This window comes from Strix uralensis, chromosome 18 (genome assembly GCF_047716275.1).
Source record: "Strix uralensis isolate ZFMK-TIS-50842 chromosome 18, bStrUra1, whole genome shotgun sequence".
In the NCBI taxonomy this organism is placed as follows: Eukaryota; Metazoa; Chordata; class Aves; order Strigiformes; family Strigidae; genus Strix; species Strix uralensis.
Window position 1 is genome coordinate 3,850,076 of NC_133989.1, and position 20,203 is coordinate 3,870,278.

The window sequence follows — 20,203 nt, forward strand, 5'->3', positions numbered from 1 at the left end:
GATGCTCTGTGGGGATACTCGGACACACGTCCCTCCCCAGTACCACCATGGTCCAGGAGGGACCTGGTCCCACAACCATTTTGGGGGATCTGAGACTCCCCAAGACTTTGGCTGATGGAAAAGAAAGAATTTACCCAACATCAGCATCGCAGGGAGGAATGAGGTCATCACCGATGTAACGAGCTTTCTCATCTCCAAAGTTTCCGCTTTCCATCCCTGCTAGTAATTTCAAAGTTCATGGGATTAGGGCAAAATTCTAAAAATTAGGGCAAAAGTTCTTAAAAATTCTTAAAATTAGGGCAATATTCTTAAAAAACAACCCCTCAGTTTCAGGCTATTTGTTTACCTCCTGCCTTTCCCAGCTTACTGAGCTGGGGGTGTCGTGGGTTGCTCTCCACCTCTCCTGTTATTTGGGGATGTTTTCAACCAAAAAAGGAAAAAGCAAGGTTTCTTTTGAAAGTAGAGCACTTTATCTGTTCTTGGGGATTATTGAACACTACCGCCATCACTTAGTGATGGCACTCAGCATGCTGGAGCATTAATAACCCCATAACATGAATGGGGAAACTGAGGCAGGGACAGGTGGAGCAGAGACCTGAGCCTGGGGCAGGACGTGGGATGCTGCTCCCAGTACACGGGGACTGAGGGCAGCCAGTGCACCCCGGGGTGCCCCCAGCTCATGTCCAACCCCCCCAGCACCCCGCACCAGCTCTCCACCCACCAGGCTTCCTGCAGGGCTCGGCTCTGTGCATCACCTCTCCAGGTTTCTCTGTAAAATGGGGTGAATAACACCCAGTTTGGTGTCTCCCAAGGGTTCAGAGAGGCTGCAGCCAGCAAGGCCATGTGGGGTAGCTGAGCAATATGTGTTGCCTCTGTAGAAGTTGTGTGTGGTGCCAAAGGGAGGAGAGATGCACAGAAGCATCTCAGGAGCCAGTGGGAGATGGGTCCATCAGGCTCAAGCACCAAAGCTGTAAGTTTTCCCATCATCAGCCCCCAGCAATGTGGTCCCGACACGAGTCCTGCAGTTCCTTCCTCAAGAAGATGCCTTGCCCTGCCTCATCCCAGAGAAATGTATTTTAAACAGCTCAAAAAGTAGAGGAAAAGCCCGATTTTCTACCTGGGCTTTCGTTACTCTTCCATTTTGCCTGTGCCCCAGCCTGGGGCTGAGACACTGTGGACAGGTCTCAAAATGCATCCTCAGATGAGCCTGCTGCTTTATGTGTGTGCGTGGTTTAGCAAATGACTTCACCTTCCAGATTTGGGCTTTGCCCTGTTTCTATGACTTTGCTAAACATCACATACACAAGATACTTCTCTTTTATTGGACTTTTTGTTTCTATTTTAGGCTGAAACCTGAATAATTTGAGACATCCTCACCTGGCGTGCAGCACAGCCCTGAACATGACCACAGAGAGTTTTGCAGAGTTCCTGAATAAGCTCAAGGAAATCCATGAGAAAGAGGTCCAAGGTAAGGAGACACGAGAAGTCATATTAAAAACTGGCCAAGGTCCATTTCTTTGTAATGCCACCTTGATCTGTTTGGTTTCAAATAACCTGAAGGAAGGAGGAGCGGGTGTGGGTTAGGGAGCTTTGGGAATTAGGGCTCAGCAAGTATCACCCATGGGGATAGATGGGGATGCAGGGTCACAGCCTGGCCCTCAGGGGAAAACACCCTCTGATACCACCTTGGTATCTCTCACCAGAGAAGAAGTAGGTTTACTGAGAAAATCAGTAACTTTGGATGATGAGGAGGAGCAGAAGAGAGAGGGTATTCCTGCATCCAGTGTTCCCAGAGGGCAAGTCACAGAGGTGCTGAGTCCCTGCAGGAATCCCACTTGCTCCAAGCATTAATCACAGGGGATTTGACTCCTTTCCTGCTGCCATGGTCTGAGATAAAGGTGAATTGGGAGGTTTGCACAAGTGACTTCCACACCTGCCGGGCATTTTCTCCGAGCAACCTGGATTGGGGTGTATTTGGATACTGAGGCATCAAAGGCAAAGTGGAAAGATGCAATAATCTATCAGACAGAAGCAGAGGAGGATGAGGCTCTGTTAAAGAAAACCTTAGAGTCAGGTTGGAGAGTGTATTTCTCTAGGCAATACATTATTCCTCAGGTCATACATTATTAAAATAAGAACCACTAGGTTAAGCAACCAAATGCCAAATCCAATTGTTTTCTTATTAGAATAATTCCCAGTATCAATATTATGAACAAGACAACAGCACTTTTGGAGGATTCTGGCTTATGAATTCATTCTTCTCTTGTGTAATTTCAAGCCATGTGAGAGTTAGAGGAAACTGTTGAGCAATTTAAACCACATGTTTACATCTACTTTGCATAAAATGGATTTGACAAGATGTAACGTCTGCAGATCCATCAACGAAAGCTGTTCTTGTTCAGCTGTAAATATCCTCCAAGATGCTCTGCAGCCCTAAGAGTTATAAAATACTGCCCTCCTGGGAAATGCATGCTGTAACAAGAAATAAGTAGAAACAAAACTGAAACAGACTTTTTGGGGGTGGGAGGGAAATGCAGACTCATTAAATAGTGGAAGTACAAAATGTGCTCACATTTTGTACAACTTTCCCAGCTATATTAAACTGCGGTATTGTTTAACACAGGCAATGAGTTATTCCTTCTTGGAAATAAGGTTTGTAAATTGATGAGGTTTCTGCAAAGCCGGGCACCCTCCTGAAATTCCGTCATCACATTTTGTTTCTGAGTGCCAGGGAATTGGCAATAAATACCCACCTCTCCATCTCTGTTAATTATTCCAGGCCTGCAAAGCAAGCTGACGGAGCTGACGACAGAGAAGTGCCGGTAAGACATGCCACGTCTGCTCTACCCACGCCGTGGTGGGATGGGGGGCGGAGGGGAGGTTACACCTCTTCCTTTTCAGATCTCCCAGGCACTCCTCCGAGGCTGCCTGATTTAGAGAGCACAGTTTTCCTGTCTGGCTCTGCCAGATTCAAACCTTTTGGTGACTTTTGCCATGCAAGTCCCCAGCACAGGCCAGGCTTGAGGTGACCCCAGCCCACCTCCTGTTTGCCTTCCCACCAGCAAGTGATGCTGGTACCAATGGATGCTTGTTCTCCTGGGAAGCAATAAACTGGAATGAAGCAAGCTGCTAACTCCAAGGGTGGGTGTCACAGGGCATCGTCTGGGCTCTAACACATTTGTTTCCCCTCCTGCCACACAAGCAAAAGCAATTCAGCCATACTGGTGCAAGCAGCACAGCAGGCTCAGGGCAGAAATCCCTCCCCTTGACAGGGCTCTGCGAATAAAGGCACAGATTTGGGGGAGAAATCTAATAACTTATTTGTTCTGTTTCTTCAATTAGTGATGCTCAGAGAATTGAAGAGTTGTTCGCTAAAAATCACCAATTAAGGGAACAACAGAAGGCCCTTAAAGAGAATGTAAAGGTGTTAGAAAACAGGTAAGATTTATTTTTCAGTAGGGTGTTGGTCAGTGGCAGCGAGTGCACCCTCCTAGGGACAGAGTTTGGGGTTTGCTGTCTTCCCAGAGGTGGGATGTAGCCCATGAACCTCTTTTTTGCTCATACGTGGCTGCTGGGAGAGCTGGGGGAACCCAGACACATGCAGAGGAGCTTTCCTAAGTTGGAAACTGGAATGGAACTGGAATGGTGGAACTGGAATGGTGGAACTGGATCTAGGAGGGGTGGAAGGGCCAGGGCTGGGCTGTATGGGTGATAACCCCTCTGACCAATTCTGGGTGATGGACTGGGTGTTCATACTTTTCCATGGAGAGGGCAGGAGCTTATTTCCCCCATGGGAACCATGTGGTAACAAGCTGCTGGCCATGGGTTTTCCTCCAGGCTGAGAGCGGGTCTCTGCGACAGATGCATGGTCACCCAGGAGCTGGCGAAAAAGAAGCAGAATGAGTATGAGAGCTCCCATTTCCAGAGCCTGAAGCACATCTTCATCCTCAGTACGTACCACCGCCTGCTGTAAGCTCAGCTTTGGCTGGCTGAGTCTTTGCTCAGTTAATGCCTCTCCCAGATATTTGCACATGAGTGTCCCGGTGATGGGGAACCCAGGAGGGGTTTGAGAATGGAGAGAAGGGAGGGAGCCAATGTGAATGTCGGGATCTTTAAAAATCAGATCTGACCAGGACTGGCAGCCCATGTCCCCCCCAGGCAGAGGTAACCACTCAAACGAAGTGGCAGAGCTGGGGAATGAGAGATGCTCATGTCGAGAGCAGCCCCAAGCTGGCCAGACCATGTCAGCTGCCTGGAAAAAAGAAGCATTTGGCACTGCAGAAGCAACACTCTGGCAAAGACAGGAAAGTCATAGCAGCAGCTCAGCATGGGTAAATGAAAATCAAGCAACACGTGTGATGGATCTTCTCCCGAGCCTTTGGCAGAGCTCCCAGCACCACTCAGGCTCAGGGTGTTTTTCCCTGGGGATCTGGCTGGCCCAGGAAGGGTCATGGGGGTAAAGGAGATAAGGCATTCAGGAGGGATGGAGAGGTGCCAGCAGCCCTTGGTTTATCTCCCCTGTTATGCCATTCCTGCCCCAGTGCTGCTTTTGAGCAACAGCAAGCCAAAGCAGCAGCCCACCCTGCCCTCACTTGCTGGCTCCTCGCTGGGGCAACTGTCTGCTGGGTGCTCACAGCTCCCGCTGGCCTTCGTCCGATCCCCCCCAAGGCCCCCAGCCCTCCCCTTAACACAGCACCCGCTCCTCGGAGGCGGCCGTGGTGCTCATGGGCTGGCTGTGTCCATCCCGCCGTGCCACAGCCACCACCCCATCTGGGTCATGCTCTTCCCCCAAGTTGGATGGGCTGCAAGCAGACCCCAATCCTGACCAAGCCCGAGTTGGAAAGTTGCTCCCTTTTATCCCTTAGCCCCCAGTGTGTTTTTGGAGAAGGAAGGAAATTCAACACCCCTCCAAAAGCTTTTGTGGCATTCCCTCCTCCTCCCCCATGCACCCCAGCAAGCTGTGAGGAGCATCAGCTCTCTCCTTGCAACACCTGAATCCACAGCACAACTTGTGTCCCTGCAGCTAACGAGACGAACCGCTTGAGGGAAGAGAACAAAACTCTCAAGGAAGAACTGAAGACGCTCCGGAGCCTGGAGTAAGTGTTTTCCTGGGTTTCATTTATTATGAAGGGTGTTGGCAAGGACAGAGGCATCTTCATAGCTGAGCAGGGCTACATCAAGTCCAGGTTGTCCTCAGGAGTATTTCAGCATCTACTTCCCATGGATTCCTGTAGATGTTAGACACCAAAACACCCATAATGTTCTCTAAGTCCTTGTTGACCTTTGCTCACTTCCCTGTTTACCTGCATCCAAGGATTCAGTTTTTGGGGAACAACAGTATTCAGCACCCTACCATGGGAGACTGCTTATGGGAAGCAAAGCCCTGGGCTTCTCGCCTTGGCCATAGACCTCAACCTGGGCTTCCATAGCTTTTCCACGGCACCAGCTCCCCTCCTGCAGCAGCCAGAGAGGGTCTGCAGGAAGCAGGTTGTGTTTTGGGGGAAGGAGAGTGACACACAAGGGACTGAGACAGGGTTAAGAGGGAGAAGTGATCTGCACCAACAGGTTCATATCCCAGCAGAGCACTGTGCTGAAGCCAAGTAACCTGCCAGGCTGGCCAATATATACAAATCAGTTCATTCCTCAAGGGTTTAAAGTCCGGAGGAATTAGCACTGAGGGATTAGTTTAGAAATGTGTTTTCTTTGGAGCACAGAAACACCATATGCTTAAAGAGAAACTTGTTTTTACTCCCCAGTGCTTCCCAAGGCCTGAGGAGTTTCAGATCTGTAGGTCGGGTTGGGTTTGCTGAGCACTGAGTGCTCCTCCTCTGCTCTGCTCTGCTCTTCCTTGGGTTGCTCAATAGGAAGATTTCCAGCCGTACACCCATGACTCAGCATCAGGGTCCAGTCAGGACTTTGTCCGTGGCATAAGCATGGATCTCCGAGACTCAGTGATTCCCTCATAGTGACCAAGAGCATCAGCCCCACCAGGTCACTATGGTGAAGGGGGACAGCTGCTGTGTCCCCGTGCTGAATCCACCCCTACGTCAGGCTGAAAGCCCAGTCAGGGACGTACATGTTCTCACAGAGCTTTTGCAATAGCCACAGTTGGGTTTTGGCTTACCCAACGTCGTGGCTTCCTGCGATGTTACCCACAGCCAAGTGGGGAAATCAGACCTTGAGCTGTCGTGCTGGCTATGTCCCATGCTCCAGACTGCAGCTGAGCTAGCAATAAGCTGCAATGGAAGGAGGTAAGTCTGAGGATCCAGTATATCCACATACATATATACATATATATATATATATGAATATGTATATTTATATATCAGGCTCTATAACTCAGTGCTCCCAGTACTGTGGCTCTCAAACCTTCCTTCTCCTGCCCGAATTCATTCATTTGTGACCTTCTCCTTTCAACAGGGACAGGACAAAGCACGCAGGAGTCACTGCCAGAGAAAGCAGCTCCACCCCCAGCTCCCCCTTGCCTTTACTGTCCCCAGTGAGTAAGAATGCTGGCACTGAGAAAGCAGCTCACAGGGGAGCAGAAGAAACTCATCACGATGTGTCAGGCCTCGAGCTGGAAGAAGGTGGGTGCTGCTGGCTCCCACCACCCTTGAAGACCTGGGAATGGGGAGAGTGACTGAGCCACAGTGCAAAGCTGCTCTGGGAAAGGGTCTGGAGAGCAAAGACCAAGCTGTTGGCAGCTCAGATGGACATTGCCATGGGCAGAATAGCTGCTGGGGTGCGAAATGCATGTCAGGGGAGAAACACGCTGCTCTGCATTAGAGCAAGAGTGGTTGGGTGCCCTCACTGTAAGATGAGTGCTGTGCAAGTGTGGACCCGCCACCCATTTCATGCAGCGACCATGTCGTTGCCTTGCTGTCACCCACACATGCAATCAAGGGTACATTCAGTCAGGTGCTGGCTTAAGCCAGACAGAAATTTTGACTCAAAATCTTCAATAGGAGGTTGTTGGTACCAGCCAGTGACATCCTTGGGAGGTTGTGAGACTCCAGCAGGCTGCAGGGCAGGGCAGCCTGCAACAGCTCTGCGGGACCACCACAGTGGCTGGTTGTGTGTTTTTTTGCAGAAAAGCCTGCAGGACAGAAAAGCTCTCCAAGCAGTAGGACTTCCCCAGGCACTGTTCTCCAAGAAGTCAGCCTCGCAGAAATGGTGAGTTGCCAGAAGTAGCCTGATGCCCTCAGGCCTTCTCCCCACCACTGTGGTCATCTGAACTGGATCAAGAGAGGTAGACTGGGATAGGGAAAGGCAATCAGGGGTGAAATAATTAACCAGACTCAGGGAGTTTGCAGTTGCCAGAGCCAAGAAGGGCACCAACCAAATGCCAGATGCATCCTCTCTGCAGAAATTGCCACTCACTGCAAGCAAAGCATTTGGAGTTTGGCACAGGGTCCTGTCCCTGCTGCGAGCGTGCACGCCTTTGTTTTCTCCTGTGTTTATCCTCCATGACAACACATCTAGCATCCCTGAGTCCTCTGCCCATTGCTCTGGTTCCTCTCTCAGATGTCTTGCTGGGGAAAGCTCTGAGGAGTGAAGGATCTGGGGAGATTGTGCTGAGCCACATTTCATTGCAGCTTATCCTGAGTTATAGAGTCAGCTCTCCATTATCTGGGCGAGCAAGGCGCTGGAGCATTGTGTGTCGGAAAACCCTGGAGAACATGTAAACTGTGGGAGTTGTGGGTACTGAGAACAAATACACCACAGCAGCCCTGCCCAAGAGCATCGCAGATGTGTCTCCATCTGCAGCATAATGAATATTGGTATTTTCAGAGGGCCTGGCATTCAGTGGTTGCCATTTTGTGCATTGATGCAAGACTGCCATGCCTTTAAAACATGGAGAGTATGTGTCAGCTGAGGGATGCTGAGTGATATGGTGATACTGGGCACTGGGAGATGAGACTGCAGGACCTGAAGCCCTGTTCCTGGTCGTGGGAACTCAAGCCCATATACACACCCACATAGATGCTTCTGTTCTGGCACAGGCTTCGCTTACCTGAACTCCACAGAAAACTTGAAAGAGCAGGTGAAAAGGGGTTTTGGTAAGGCTGCAGGCAGGCTGTGAGGATAATTAATAGGGATCGCAGGAAGGGTTGGTGACATCTCCAGGTGGGCAGGGGAAAGTCAAGTCAGAACATGTGGTGAGGCTTTTATGACAGCAGATGGAGATGATGATGTCCTGGCCTCACAGACAGGTACTCCACTGGAAATACACCCACCAAATCAGTGCATGCCAGGAGCTTGCATCAATAAAGTCTAGTGGCCTGACTAGGGGTCAAGGAATTTGCAGGGTCTTATCTTGGTTAAGCCACTGAATCATGGCTTGACTTGAGAGGAGGCACAAGACCTGCTGGGTTACAAATCAGTGCAGCCAGAAAATAAAGAGTACTGTATATCTTGCTAGAAAAAATGAAGGGGAAATTTCCTGGGAAAACCAATAAAAATATGGCTGAGTCATTGACCAGAATCATACCAAACAGAGCACTTAGGAGCTGTCTGTCTTGTTCACACTGGCGAAGAGCTGCGTCTCTGCTTGGTGGGGGTCCCCTTAGCCAACGCACTGCCTGGGTTGCACAGCAGAACAGCTCACCTGGACTTTCTCCCCTCTGCCACAGGCATCCCAGAGGGTCGCCAACCAGCTGCATGGAACCATCGCCCTGGTGAGACCTGGTTCCAGACCCTGCTTCCTGGAAAAAAGTCCCTTGGGGGCAGCAGTGTCCCCACCAGCAAGGAAGACTCCTCTCCCACCAGAGCATGAGCACAGCCCCAGCCTTGAGGCGTGAGTTACCTGTTCGTGGGTCGTGGTGTGTCGCAGCTGTCCCACCGGGCAGACTGTGATCAGATGGCCAGTATTCGCTGCATCTGCCCACTTTCTTCTCCACACTTCTCCCACAGCCTCAGGGAGGGGGGGTCTCCCTGTTTACAGCAGCAAAAAATGACTGGAATCCAGCCTGACAAGATCAGCCTCTCGTTACTCCAGCTTCCTCAGACAGACCCATAAAGTAAAGTGGGTGCCCCCATCTCCAGCCGGGAGGAGAAGGACTTGCCTCACGGGAGGCAGCAATCCCTGCTCCTCCTTATCTTTTCTACTGGGCTTTTCTGCAGGGATCAGCATTTCCCTGGGCTTATCCTCCCCATTGATTTCAGAAGCGCAGAGGGCTGAGCGAAGCCAGTGAGTTCACCTGTAGAGACAGTGAGTTTCCCAGTGTGGGAGTAGATCTGCCGAGCATTCCCAGGAAAAGCTCGCAGTCACAGAAGTTGCCAAATAACCAGTGATAGCAGAGACTCGGTTTGTAGGGGAGGATCATGCACCATACTGACCTTCTTAGCATGGCTGTAAAAATCTCCCAGTGAGTGAGATCAGGGAGGATGGGCTGTTCCCCTATCCTGGAGGTCTTCAGGCCCACCAAGGCACTAAGAAAGCCCAATGCTGGGTATTTAGGATGCTTCTGGCTATAAGGCATCATTTGACAAGTGACTCCTCAGCAGCAGTGCTGATGTGAGCAGTCACTGCATTCCCCCACTCACTCAACCCCCTGTCTGGAGCTGCCGTGGCCCAGGGACAGCAGAGAACTCTTGGATGGTGGGATGGCGGTGGTTTCCTGCGGTGCGTGCTGTGCAGAGACCCACTGCCAGCTGCCCGACGCCTGCAGCCACCGGGACCCTCCTCCGCAGCACAGTACCCAGAGGCAAGTGTGATGCATGGTCCAAGAGCTGCAACAGGGCACAGAAAGAGCAGGAGAGACCACACACATCACTGCAGGAGCTGGGAAATCACATGAAAATTCTCTAATTGTCATTATTTTTTTCCTGCTTCTTTTAGTTATTTAACAGCAAGCAAACCGGACTCCCCCAAACTTGCTCCATCCTATGAAAACCTAAAACTGACCACCCGGAGAGAGCAGCTCTGCCTCCTCCACAAGCACCTTTCCCTGCACCAGTTGGGACTGGCGAGCAACTGTGCCTCAGCTGACCGGGACGGCAGCAGCTTCTCCAGCCATTTGCTCAGGACCAAAGATGCCGACAGCAGGACGCGGTCGCGTGATGGCTGGGAAGATCACGCAACCTTGCTGAAGCTCCCCGCCGCTATGGTGTACGTGAGGGATCAGCAGCTGGAGGAGAAGCTGCACCTCCTCAAGCACAGGGAACGGCTGCAGCATTTCCTCATGCAGCGGTGCCAGCCAGGCCAGCGGGCAGATGGAGACCCAAAGCCCCTGCCCGAGGAGCGGCCCCTCTCCCCATGGCCAAACATCACGGCAGGGTGCAAGGAGGAAAGGTCCTTCCTGGAGGATGCTGCAGATGGGAAGGAAGAGAAGGCGCTTTGGCTGAGCAGGGACAGCTCTGAGCTCCAAGAAAAGGTGAAGGCAACAAGGGACGATGGTGCAGACGCACCGCTGGATCTGTCAGACTCTGGCCGTGGCAGGGACACAGGCTGGCACAGCCGCCGGGAGCCATGGGGGGCCAGCAGCCCACAGCCAAGCCCCGGGGAGAGCCCCACTGTGTCGGCAGCCCACGGCCCCGGCAAGAGACACGAGGCAGAGCGGGACAACTTGCGTTTCCCCTACCGCTGGCCCAATGCCACCCGGGCACTGCCTGGTGCTGTTGAGGAGGAGGAGGAGGAGGAGGAGGATGCAGCTGTGGTGAGTACAGTTCGTGTTGGCATCAACCATGGACCCTTCCCCTCCCCAAGGTGCCCGGCACTGGATGCTGGCACCATTATGACCACCATTAATGACCCGTGGGAGGATGGCTTTGCTGCCTGTGAAGCCAATGGGGACACATTTAGACATGGCAAAGCCACAGCCGCTCAGCCCTGGCTCTTGTTGCCCATCTCCCCTTCCTTCCAGCACCCGTGGGGTTTCCATCCAGGTCCAAGGACCAGTGTGCAGGAGCGCCTGTGTCCCATCCTGCAGGTTGGTGCAGGAGGGGTGCTGAGCTCCCCTGCAACACACCACCAGTGCATAGAAAGGCCTCTGCGATGCTCGTCCCCACGGGTGTCACAGTCATCATGTAGGGGCTGGGGACAGCCCTTTCCTCCTGCCTGGCAAAGGCAGCATTTTTGCTCCCTGTATCCTACAGCTCACGCTCTCACGGGCACATCCGACAAACAACTCCACGCCGAGAGACCCAGAGGCCCTTCCAGAGACTGGGGTGAGACTGGATGCCAGTGCACAGAAGGGAGAAGCAGGTAAAAAGCCCCAGGCAAACATGACTCTTGATAAGGCAAGAGCAAAAGACACATTTTGGTGACGGTATCTTACAGCAGGAGCTCTCTGTGCTGGGCTCTGCACGCACCTGCAATCCCGCTGACCAAAGCAGTAGCTAACCAGCACAGGATGCCCTTCCAGGGACCCAGGTGGCTCCCAGCTCTTTTGGGCCATCAGGGGAACTTCGTGTTTCACATTTCCATCCTTGAAGTCTCAATTTTCAACCCTAGGGATGCCCAAAATTTAGGCTCAGTATCTATAGGGAGAAGAGCCCAGTATCTCTGCCCAGCATAGACCATGAGCCACCCATGGGGTGCCCTTGGACACCCTGCAGAGCACCCTGCACTCAGCTGCTGGGTGGCGCGGAGTTCTCCAGGAGCTAAAGAGGTCAGTTAGCACCGACCCATTGGCAAAACCCACCCCACGACGAGCCGTGACAAGACAAAGTTGCTGCTCCAGCATTACCCGCCCCTCTCAGGGAAGCAGAAGTTCAAAAGTCACCCCAGCAGAGATGAGAAAAATCTGGGTTTGCAGGACTCACACTGGAAAAACCATCCCTGTCTGTGCCCCCTTGCTCCAAAGCGTGCCCTGTGCTGGCACAGCGCGTAGGGTTGAGCATGGAGCGAGGGATGCTGGTACCTGCAACAGGTAGGACAGGATGCTCTCCTCCCCTTCCCTTCTTCATCCTCTGTAAGAGTCCTTTCCATTCCCAAAACCAGCAGTGCCCTTTGTCAGGGGACACGCGGTGCTTTCTCCCTGCCTGGCCGCCATGGGACATGGGTGCCAGGTTTGCCCGGGCGGGTGGGAGGCAGCAGCCATGGGGAGCGGAGCAGGGAGCACGTCTGCTGAGAGCTGCTCGGTACCGGCCTTACTGGCTTGGCCAGAAAGTTGAGCTCACCTGGATTAGTTGGTCTGGGCGTGTCAGAGCGGTTTGGGAACACTCTCCGGAGCAGGATTTTGCATGGTGGAAAAAAAAAAAAAAAAGGGAGTCCTCTGTGATTTATATGCTAAGGAGATATCATCACAGCAGAAGAATTTCAGCTGATTACATTCTGGGTGTGGGAATACAGGACTTTCTTCAGTTCTCACCTTAAGGTTGACACAAAGCCCAGGAAACAATACACAAATACTTCTGCACTTTCTAGTGAACTTTAACCCGCGGAAGAATAAAGTGAGGATGGGATCAGACTACGGGGGCTCCAGGAGTGCCTGAAAGCAGCACCGTCTGCTCTCCCACCTGAGCAGGGGCAGCGGGTGAGGCTGCCCTGCCAACAGTCCTACCCCAGCTAGACCACCTAGGTGTCAGGAACAAGAAATATTGAGGTCCCTGCCCCTCGGAAGAGGGCACAGCTCCATCCCCAGCCTTTTCTGCCCCTCCATGGCCAGCACAGGTGTGCCGGTGTGGGTGCAGACAGGGTGATGCCACCGCCAGCAAGGCTGGGTCCCTGGCGCGGGCAGCTTTGCTCTGTTCAAAGGTCGGGTGCGTGTCTGGTGCGTGCAAGTACGTGTCAGGGGTTGTGTAGCCTCGGGGCCTGTGTGCAGCAAAATCCTTTTGCTGGGCAGAGAAGCAGCTCCCCCACCTTTCCTTCCTCTGCTCCTCAGCACATGTTCCCTGCCGAGAGCCACCAACTGGCACAGGCAGTAAACGTGAGGATTTGGCCTCTTTACCCAGACATGCATCTCCCCACCTGGGTCTCAAATGGGAAGGTGCAGTCTAGGGTTTTAAATATCCCTCAGCTTCCCAACCCACACACGGCCACGGACTTTGGGGCAGCACTTGTGACCTTGGGGTAGCAAAGTCCTACAGATACAGCTTTATTGGGAGCTAGTTGCCTAACAGAGTCCTGTTGGATCTCCCATAAACATTCATTTCAAGCCACATAGCTCAGAGTGCCTCTGCTCTACAACACAGTTTATTGCTGAATCTGTTTTCTGCCTCGATGTCTCTCAGAGCCTGGGCTGGTGACTCTACACCTGCTCATGAGCTTGTCGGGCCCCCCACCAGCCAAAAAAACCTTCCTTTTTTGTTTCCTTAGATGATGATGATGACACTGAGTCTGGGAAGCAGGAATCTGATGAGCCAGACACGACGGACAGCGAGGTGTGTTTGCTCTCTTCAGCCATTAGCTTTGGCTGTTGGGTCCGAAAGGTGTAAGATGGGTTGTCCCTGCCTGAGCTCACTCCAGGAGGTGATGGCTCTTTCTCCATGAGGCGTCAAACCCCATTCCCACACTTTTACCCAACTTGTTGCTGAGGGGTAGAGATATCACTCTTTCCAGCTAGTCAAGACAAATGCATTTGTCACCACTCCGTAGCAATGGTCACAAAGATCCCCAGTAATGCCACTGGGCCATCAGCTTCCTGAGAAAGTGGGGCGGTTTGTAGACTGACTTCTCTTCTTGTTGGTGTAGGTGGCTGCCTCATATGAAGATGATATCCTACAAGAAGCTCAGGCTGAAGGGAAATATTTTTGCACCAAAGACAAAGCTCATGCATTACAGAAGAAGAGAAAAAGAGGACAGGATCCCTGGACGAAAGGTAGGAAGGACGAATTCCTTGTGACATCAGCTCAGGGCTACAGCTTCTGCTGCTTCCCCAGGGGCTCCCGTGAGAAATACCCGAGGGCACCGGCTGCCTTCCCTGTGGCGGAGAGGAGGGTGCTCCTCCACCGAGTGCATGCCACACTGCAGACAAATGTTTGCCCAAGGTGATACAGTGGAGTCTTTCATTTCCCAGTGATAAGACACGCTGCACTGTGCTTTGGCAACGGTTGTATCTCCAGCCAGAGGAGCCCCTGCTAATGGTTAGCCAGGGGACCCTGGGCAGGGTAGCCAGGAGAGCACTCCTGAGCACCTAAGATAACAGGGTTAAGTCCCACGTGTTTGCTTAGCTGGTCAGGGAGGGGGTGATTGGAGAAGGACAAATTCCCAGGAGTGAGTTATTGACATTCAGGGAAAGGTTTCTGCCAACTCTGTTGATCTTCCAGTGCGGCTGCGGAGGTTTTCCCTGCTGACAGAGGAATGTGTTGTACCCATGTTTCCTACAGGTGAATAAGCAGAAAACTGCTCCTGATAAGGGCAAGGATAAGACAGTGTGTCTGTCAAACCTTAAAAAGTGCTCTGTCAGAAATACCCCGCTACAAACCCCCTTTGTACTCTTGGTAAAGACAGGGAAGTGTTGACTCAATTATAAATGTAAAGAGGGCAGTTGCTTAAGCATGAAGGGAGTTTGTTTAATGGCAAGCACTGCCCTTTGTGCCCAAACTTTTGAGGTGCCTGCTCACTCAGGGGACACCACCACAGCTGAGTGAGAAGAGGATTTGCTCTATAAAACCAGCCACTCAGAGCAACGGGGTGGAAGCTGCTCTGTGGTCCCCGGAGCAGACACCATCCAACCCTCTGGGACTGGATGGGGATGTCCCAGGTGAGGGCTGGATGCAGCTGTGGCAGGCATGGGGTGATGGAGAGGTATAACCCCTTTCTCAGCATGTGGTGTGTGCCATGTACCACACTGGAAGCAGGAGAAATCCAGGAAATGCATCCCGCTGGTCTGGGCACCCTCAGGTACACTCCAGCACCAGGTCGGTTCTCTGCCTATTTCTGCTTCACATATTTCTGTTTCCAGAGACACAACAGCCTGCCCCAGGTACCCGTGCATCTCACGTGTGAGAGGGGTTTCTCTTCATCTTTCCTTTGCTGAGCTTTGCTTCCTCCTGCGCTGTCCCTATTTCGGGAGGAGGTCACGCTGACCTTGTACATGTAAATCCATTGCGCTGCAGTTAACTCTTGCGGTCATCTTGCTGTTTACAGGAGCTAAGAAGTCAATGAGAGGAAGAAAGAAAGTCAAAGTGGAGCAGGGCTCAGCAGGGATCATGAAGCAAACTGAGAACTGCTCCGCTTCCCACAACGATACCTCCGAGGAGAGCTAACAGCAGGGCAGGATGAGAAACAACACACACGCTGCAGACCAAAGGAGAGGGCTCAGAGACCTCAGCACCCCACCCACGCTGGGAGAGCAACTTCTCCTGCCGTGCTGGGCCAGGCAGTGGGGAATTCATAAGGACTTATTAATGAGTAGAGCATCCTGAAAATCCTCACTCAGTGCCCTGGGAGAGGCAAGGAAGAGCCGTGCAGATGATACCTGGAGCAGCCAGGTCACTGCTGGTGGAGCAGCGCATTCAGTGACCCCCAGCCCTGCGCTGGAGCAGACCCTCAGACTGGTGCAAGGAAGAGGAGACACCCTCTTTGCAGCACTGACCATGTTCTTCCCTGGAATTTCATTCAAGAACGGACTACCCAGACCCCACTCCCCTTGTATGATGTCCTGGTGGCTGGCCCAAGGGTGGTGACCAAGCAGGGCCCCATGAACAAACCTGCACTGATTAAATCCCTATCCAGGTTTCATACTGGATTGTGTTTGCCTTGGAGAAAGATGATGGTTTTCTTTTCTAGTTAAGTGAGGAGCAAGCACGTGGCGGGCAGGTGGGACTTGTCCCTGGAGAGGGCAGGGAGAAGAGCATGGGAAGGGAGGGCTTGTGTTGCCCCCTCTCCCCAGGGTGTCCTGCATGCCTGGAGAAAGCAGGTGTGTGAGACCAGCTCAGCAGTTCACACTGACCTCAGCAGGATTGCTGGGAGCTTGTTTTCACGTGAACAAACTGTTCTTAAACCATTTTTTCTGATGTGTTAAGCACGGGCAAGTATTCCTTCAGCATCAAGTATCCCTGCAGCCACGACACTGCACCAGGACCCAGGCTGGGTTGTTCCTAGTGCACGTGGGGAGAACAGGGCAGAAACGGAGGGAGACCAGAGGAGAAGTGCCAGAGATGATACCTGCCCTGTCTGATGCACCACCATTTCCTTTACCCACAGTTATTTCTATTTAAACATGGTTTTGTTTGCCTGTTCACAAGAACGAAGGGCAAAGCACAGCAAGCCAAGAGCACAGCCTGCCAAAAGCATCCTTTCGCAAGCAGGCAGCAAAAAAAACCCACCCCAAAAAGCCCCACCTGCAAAGGAGCTGGAGAGAAGAACAGGGCTCAGCCTTGCCTGGTGCAGCTGCAGGGCTGGGGGGATGTCAGCCCTGCACCCAGCCAGGGAGGAGGATGGTTTTTCAAGGGAAAGGTGAATCCGGGTGGCCAGGAAAGGACTAGGGAGGGTGTGGGGATGTCCAGGGAAAGCAGGGGGGCGCCCGCAGGGGTGGTTGCTGCCAGAATATTTCAGAGCAGCTAAATGTCCCAAGCTGAAAAATTATTTAGACAGCTCTCATCTGCCTCCCATCTCTGCAGTTTTGCAGGACTCGTTGGGCGCCACGGGGTATTTTCATTAGCAGCTGCCTGTGGAAGCTCAGCCTCCAAATGACCCTCGGCAGAATCACAGAATCATCTAGGTTGCAAAAGACCTTGAAGATCATCTAGTCCAACCATAAGAGCAGCGAGGCAGGACGGGGTGTTACATCTTGTGCAGAGCACAAGCCACCATGTCCCAGGTGGGCTGTAGCCCTTTGCCAGAGATCATGTCCCTTGCTGATGGGCTTTTCCTCCTCCCATTCAATCACATCTCTCAGCAGCTTCTCATTAACACAGGCCAAACCCCGAAAAACAGAGAGGGTTGACAGGTTGGAGCCGTAGCAGGAATTTGTAGCTCTCTTGCACTGCTGTGGCAACCGCTTCCCCTCCTTCCCCCCCGAAAAAAACATGCAGTAGAGGCTGTGCTCAGCTGGGAAAGCTCCTCTGGCTCAAGCCTTTAGTCATGCTCTGCGCCAAGGAGCAAAGTCCCAGCTTGTGAGTTTCCGACTGGCAGTGGATATTCTGGGAATCAACGTCCTGGAGGTCTGTGCTCAGAAATGCTTGAGCCATCCAAGTTATAAAGTGGTGATGGGTCTAACGAGCCGTATCCGGGTGAGGCAGAGGGAGGCGGGTGGGCAGCGCAGGAGGGAGCCCAGGGCTCTCATGGCATGACCACCCGATGAGCAGACCCCAGCTTACACAGCACCTTCTCCTGGGGGCCAGCTCAGCCCAGGTAACATCCATCTCTCATTTTGCATCTCAGTGCCGGGATGTGGACCCAGCACACAGGAGCTGGCACAAGGAGGGGGTGGGCAGGTGGGGGTGCGGGGTTGCAGGGCTGGTTTATCCCAGCTCAAAGCGTTCATCAGATCACAGCCCTGGGAAGTGGATCAGGACCACAACTGACACCTTCTCCTTTCCCTCCCGGGCAGCCAGCAACGCGTCTGTCCCTTGCTCAGACTGACTTGCAGGGGGCAGCAATACCCAGAGCAGCACCGAATGCTCCTTGTGAACTGGACAAATCTGTCTTTTAAAAATACCCCATCCAGAAAAAAGGAAAAAAAAAAGGAAGTTGAAATGTAGACCTGTAAAGAGGCCCCTCAGACTGCAGGGAGGCAGCCTGGGATCAGGAGAACTGAAGGAGGGAGGGAACTTTTATGCGACTATAAAATAATCTCCTCCCTATAACAATCCCTTGATAAGCAAAACGTGCAGAAGTCCTGCCAAAAATAATGAATTCCTCAATTTCTTTTTTTTTCCACAGAGATTTTTTTTTCCTCCCAGTGCACAAGACCACCACAGAATTCACCTTCATTTATCAAACTTTTATTTTCTTTTATGTTGTTTCTTGCCTTTTTCCAGCAGGCATTTTCAGCTGATGTCCCATATCTCTGTGCAGGATGTGTTTGAGGGTCTGGCAGGGACACATATTTCATAGTTAGGGCAATCCCATAACTATAAAAACAAAAAACAGTTTTGTCAGCTCTGAGCAAAGTGCTCTTCCGAGGAAGTTGCTGAAGTGAAATAAACTTTATACGCTGCACTTGATCCAGCCCTGGAAAATCTGCTCCTACCCAGCCCCTGGCTTGCTGTTGCCCCCCACCCCCACCATGTTGCAGAAACATGGATAACTGCTAAAGTCCATTAATTCTCGTAATTATGCTTGTCAGTCTTTTGTTCAAGTCATTCTTGACAGATAAATGTATGTATTGATTTGGTAATATGCAGGCAGCCTCAGACTTGAATTATTCTGCAGTGAGGAAGAAATCTGAGACCTGCAAGGAACTCTGGAGCTTCGCAGAGGTTTTCCGTATGCAAGTTCAGCTCTGCTCGAGGTAACACGTTTGCAGGAACACACTGAGCAGCATTCAGCCCAACGGGCTGATCCTGCCTTCCCTGAGAGCACAGCAGCCTTTTAATAACTTCACTGGAGTTTAGCTAATGATTCCAAGGGGCATCGGTGTAGCAGACCCAGCAATCTGTGGTTTTTGCAGAGTTAAACCATTCTTGTTGCCACGTTTCTGTTCAGCACAAGAAGGACGTTTTACACAATGATCTCCAAAAAGCCACTGAAATTACCCTTAAGAGTGCATGAGTTATGACTTGCAGAGCAGTAAAGAAGAAGAGAAGCTGTCCCATGAACAGATCAGTCCTTCTGGGAGACTGGCAGCTCACGTTTGTTTTGTTTAGACAAATTATAGCTCTGATGTCACCAGTGACACGATGTAGGTAGGATGTCTGGGTCGATGAACTGGTTTCCCAGAGGAACGGGCTCAGAGCACAGCTTGGGTTCGCTCAGGTCAGGGGCTGGATTTGAAATTGCACACAAATTTGAAAGAGGAATGGTGTAAGCATTTCAGTTCACTTTTAGTTCATTCAAAATAGCAACAACTGGTTCCTTTATTGCCTGTCATGCAAAACAATTCCAATAACAGACCATCGCAACTCTTTTGCTTCCTGATCCTTGAGCCTCTGTACATGCTGAATCATTCTCACAGCACAGATCGCTGCTCTCAGCTTGCAGACCCCCCCCAGTCCTCCCTACGCATCATCCTCCCACGAAACTCAGCAGTAAACTGACATTTTCAGCTACTCTCTAGACCTGATTTGTAAAATTTCGTAAGAAATAAGTTTGTGCAAGTCTAGCCGTGAGTATAAATCTCCATCTCGGAAAAAAAAAAAAATCGCCACCACACAAAGGTTCCTCTGTTGCCTGTGTAATGGAGACGGTGCTGTGCAGGGCAGTAGGAAGCCCAACGAGCTCAAAGCAAAAGGGAACTGTGCTGGGGACGCAGCTGGCTGCAATGTAGGAACCAAAAGCACCAAAAAAAGGAGAAATGCACATCAGATTCTTCCCCCTTACGATCTTCTGTGGTGGTATTGCCTCTATGGCAATAAATATTTTGAAGGTGACTCAATCCATGCCCTTTTCATGAGACTGAGCACCACCTTCTCTGTAGTGAAATGCTTTTAGCCGAGATCTGATCAGTAAGTGATGCCCATTTATAGTGCTGGCTTTGGAAACACAGCTTCAGTCCTCAGTTCACCACAGGAAAACTCATTCCAGGCGTTACTGAAGTCTTGCTTAAGCCGTGTTTTGGGGATTTAACTGGACTGGGCATTTTGTGCGGGTCCTTCCCAAGGTCAGATGCATCCTGCATGTGTGATGAAGGCAGCAAGCACCCTGGCAGTCCCATGTGCAGCTCTGTGGTGCACAGCTGGGAGCTCAGAGGGGACAGGGACAACTCGGGCGCTCAGAACAGAGCACAAGGGCAAGGCTTTACACTTTTGAAAGGAGGCTGTGAAGTTGTGGATCAGTTTATCAAGCCCAGCATGCAGTGGTTGTTCTTGGAAGGGAGACATTTGGGGAAGTCCTTTGCTCCTTTATCTCGAACAAAGTTTATTGTAGGAAATTCTGAGCCAAAGTGCATGTCCCTCCTGCATCCCTTGGGCATCACAGCTTTCTGCTCTGCCTTGAACGTTGTCATCAACCCTTCAAGAGTTCCCCAGCTCCCGCAGGGCTGTGCTGCACACCCTGCTCTTACCAAACTTGCTGCTAGGTGGGGTGATGTCCAGTGGGACCTCTCCAGAAAACACATTTTGAAAGATCTTCCCATGAAAATTATTGATCTATTAATAACAGCATGTAGTGTAGCGCCACATGGTTCAGGGGAGAGGGTTTGATTCATTCATT

The 20,203-nt window shown here is 51.7% G+C and overlaps 1 protein-coding gene across 1 annotated transcript; it reads left to right on the plus strand.

Moving 5' to 3' along the window:
* Nucleotides 1–1,350: 1,350 nt before the first annotated feature.
* Nucleotides 1,351–15,655, plus strand: RBBP8NL (RBBP8 N-terminal like). Its single transcript, XM_074888201.1, has 13 exons — nt 1,351–1,468; nt 2,780–2,822; nt 3,343–3,438; nt 3,838–3,950; nt 5,024–5,096; nt 6,421–6,587; nt 7,091–7,173; nt 8,634–8,797; nt 9,842–10,658; nt 11,098–11,206; nt 13,262–13,326; nt 13,637–13,763; nt 15,035–15,655. The coding sequence occupies exons 1-13, from the start codon at nt 1,402–1,404 to the stop codon at nt 15,151–15,153; spliced, it is 2,043 nt and encodes a 680-aa protein (XP_074744302.1). The 5' UTR covers nt 1,351–1,401; the 3' UTR covers nt 15,154–15,655.
* The last annotated feature ends 4,548 nt before the right edge of the window (nt 15,656–20,203 follow it).

Bases quoted from the DNA above. Each gene is read 5' to 3' on its own strand.
- RBBP8NL (XM_074888201.1), top strand. From the start codon at position 1,402: ATGACCACAGAGAGTTTTGCAGAGTTCCTGAATAAGCTCAAGGAAATC. The intron at 1,469-2,779 runs GTAAGGAGACAC...TAATTATTCCAG, and splicing joins CCATGAGAAAGAGGTCCAAG to GCCTGCAAAGCAAGCTGACG. The intron at 3,439-3,837 runs GTAAGATTTATT...GTTTTCCTCCAG, and splicing joins GTAAAGGTGTTAGAAAACAG to GCTGAGAGCGGGTCTCTGCG.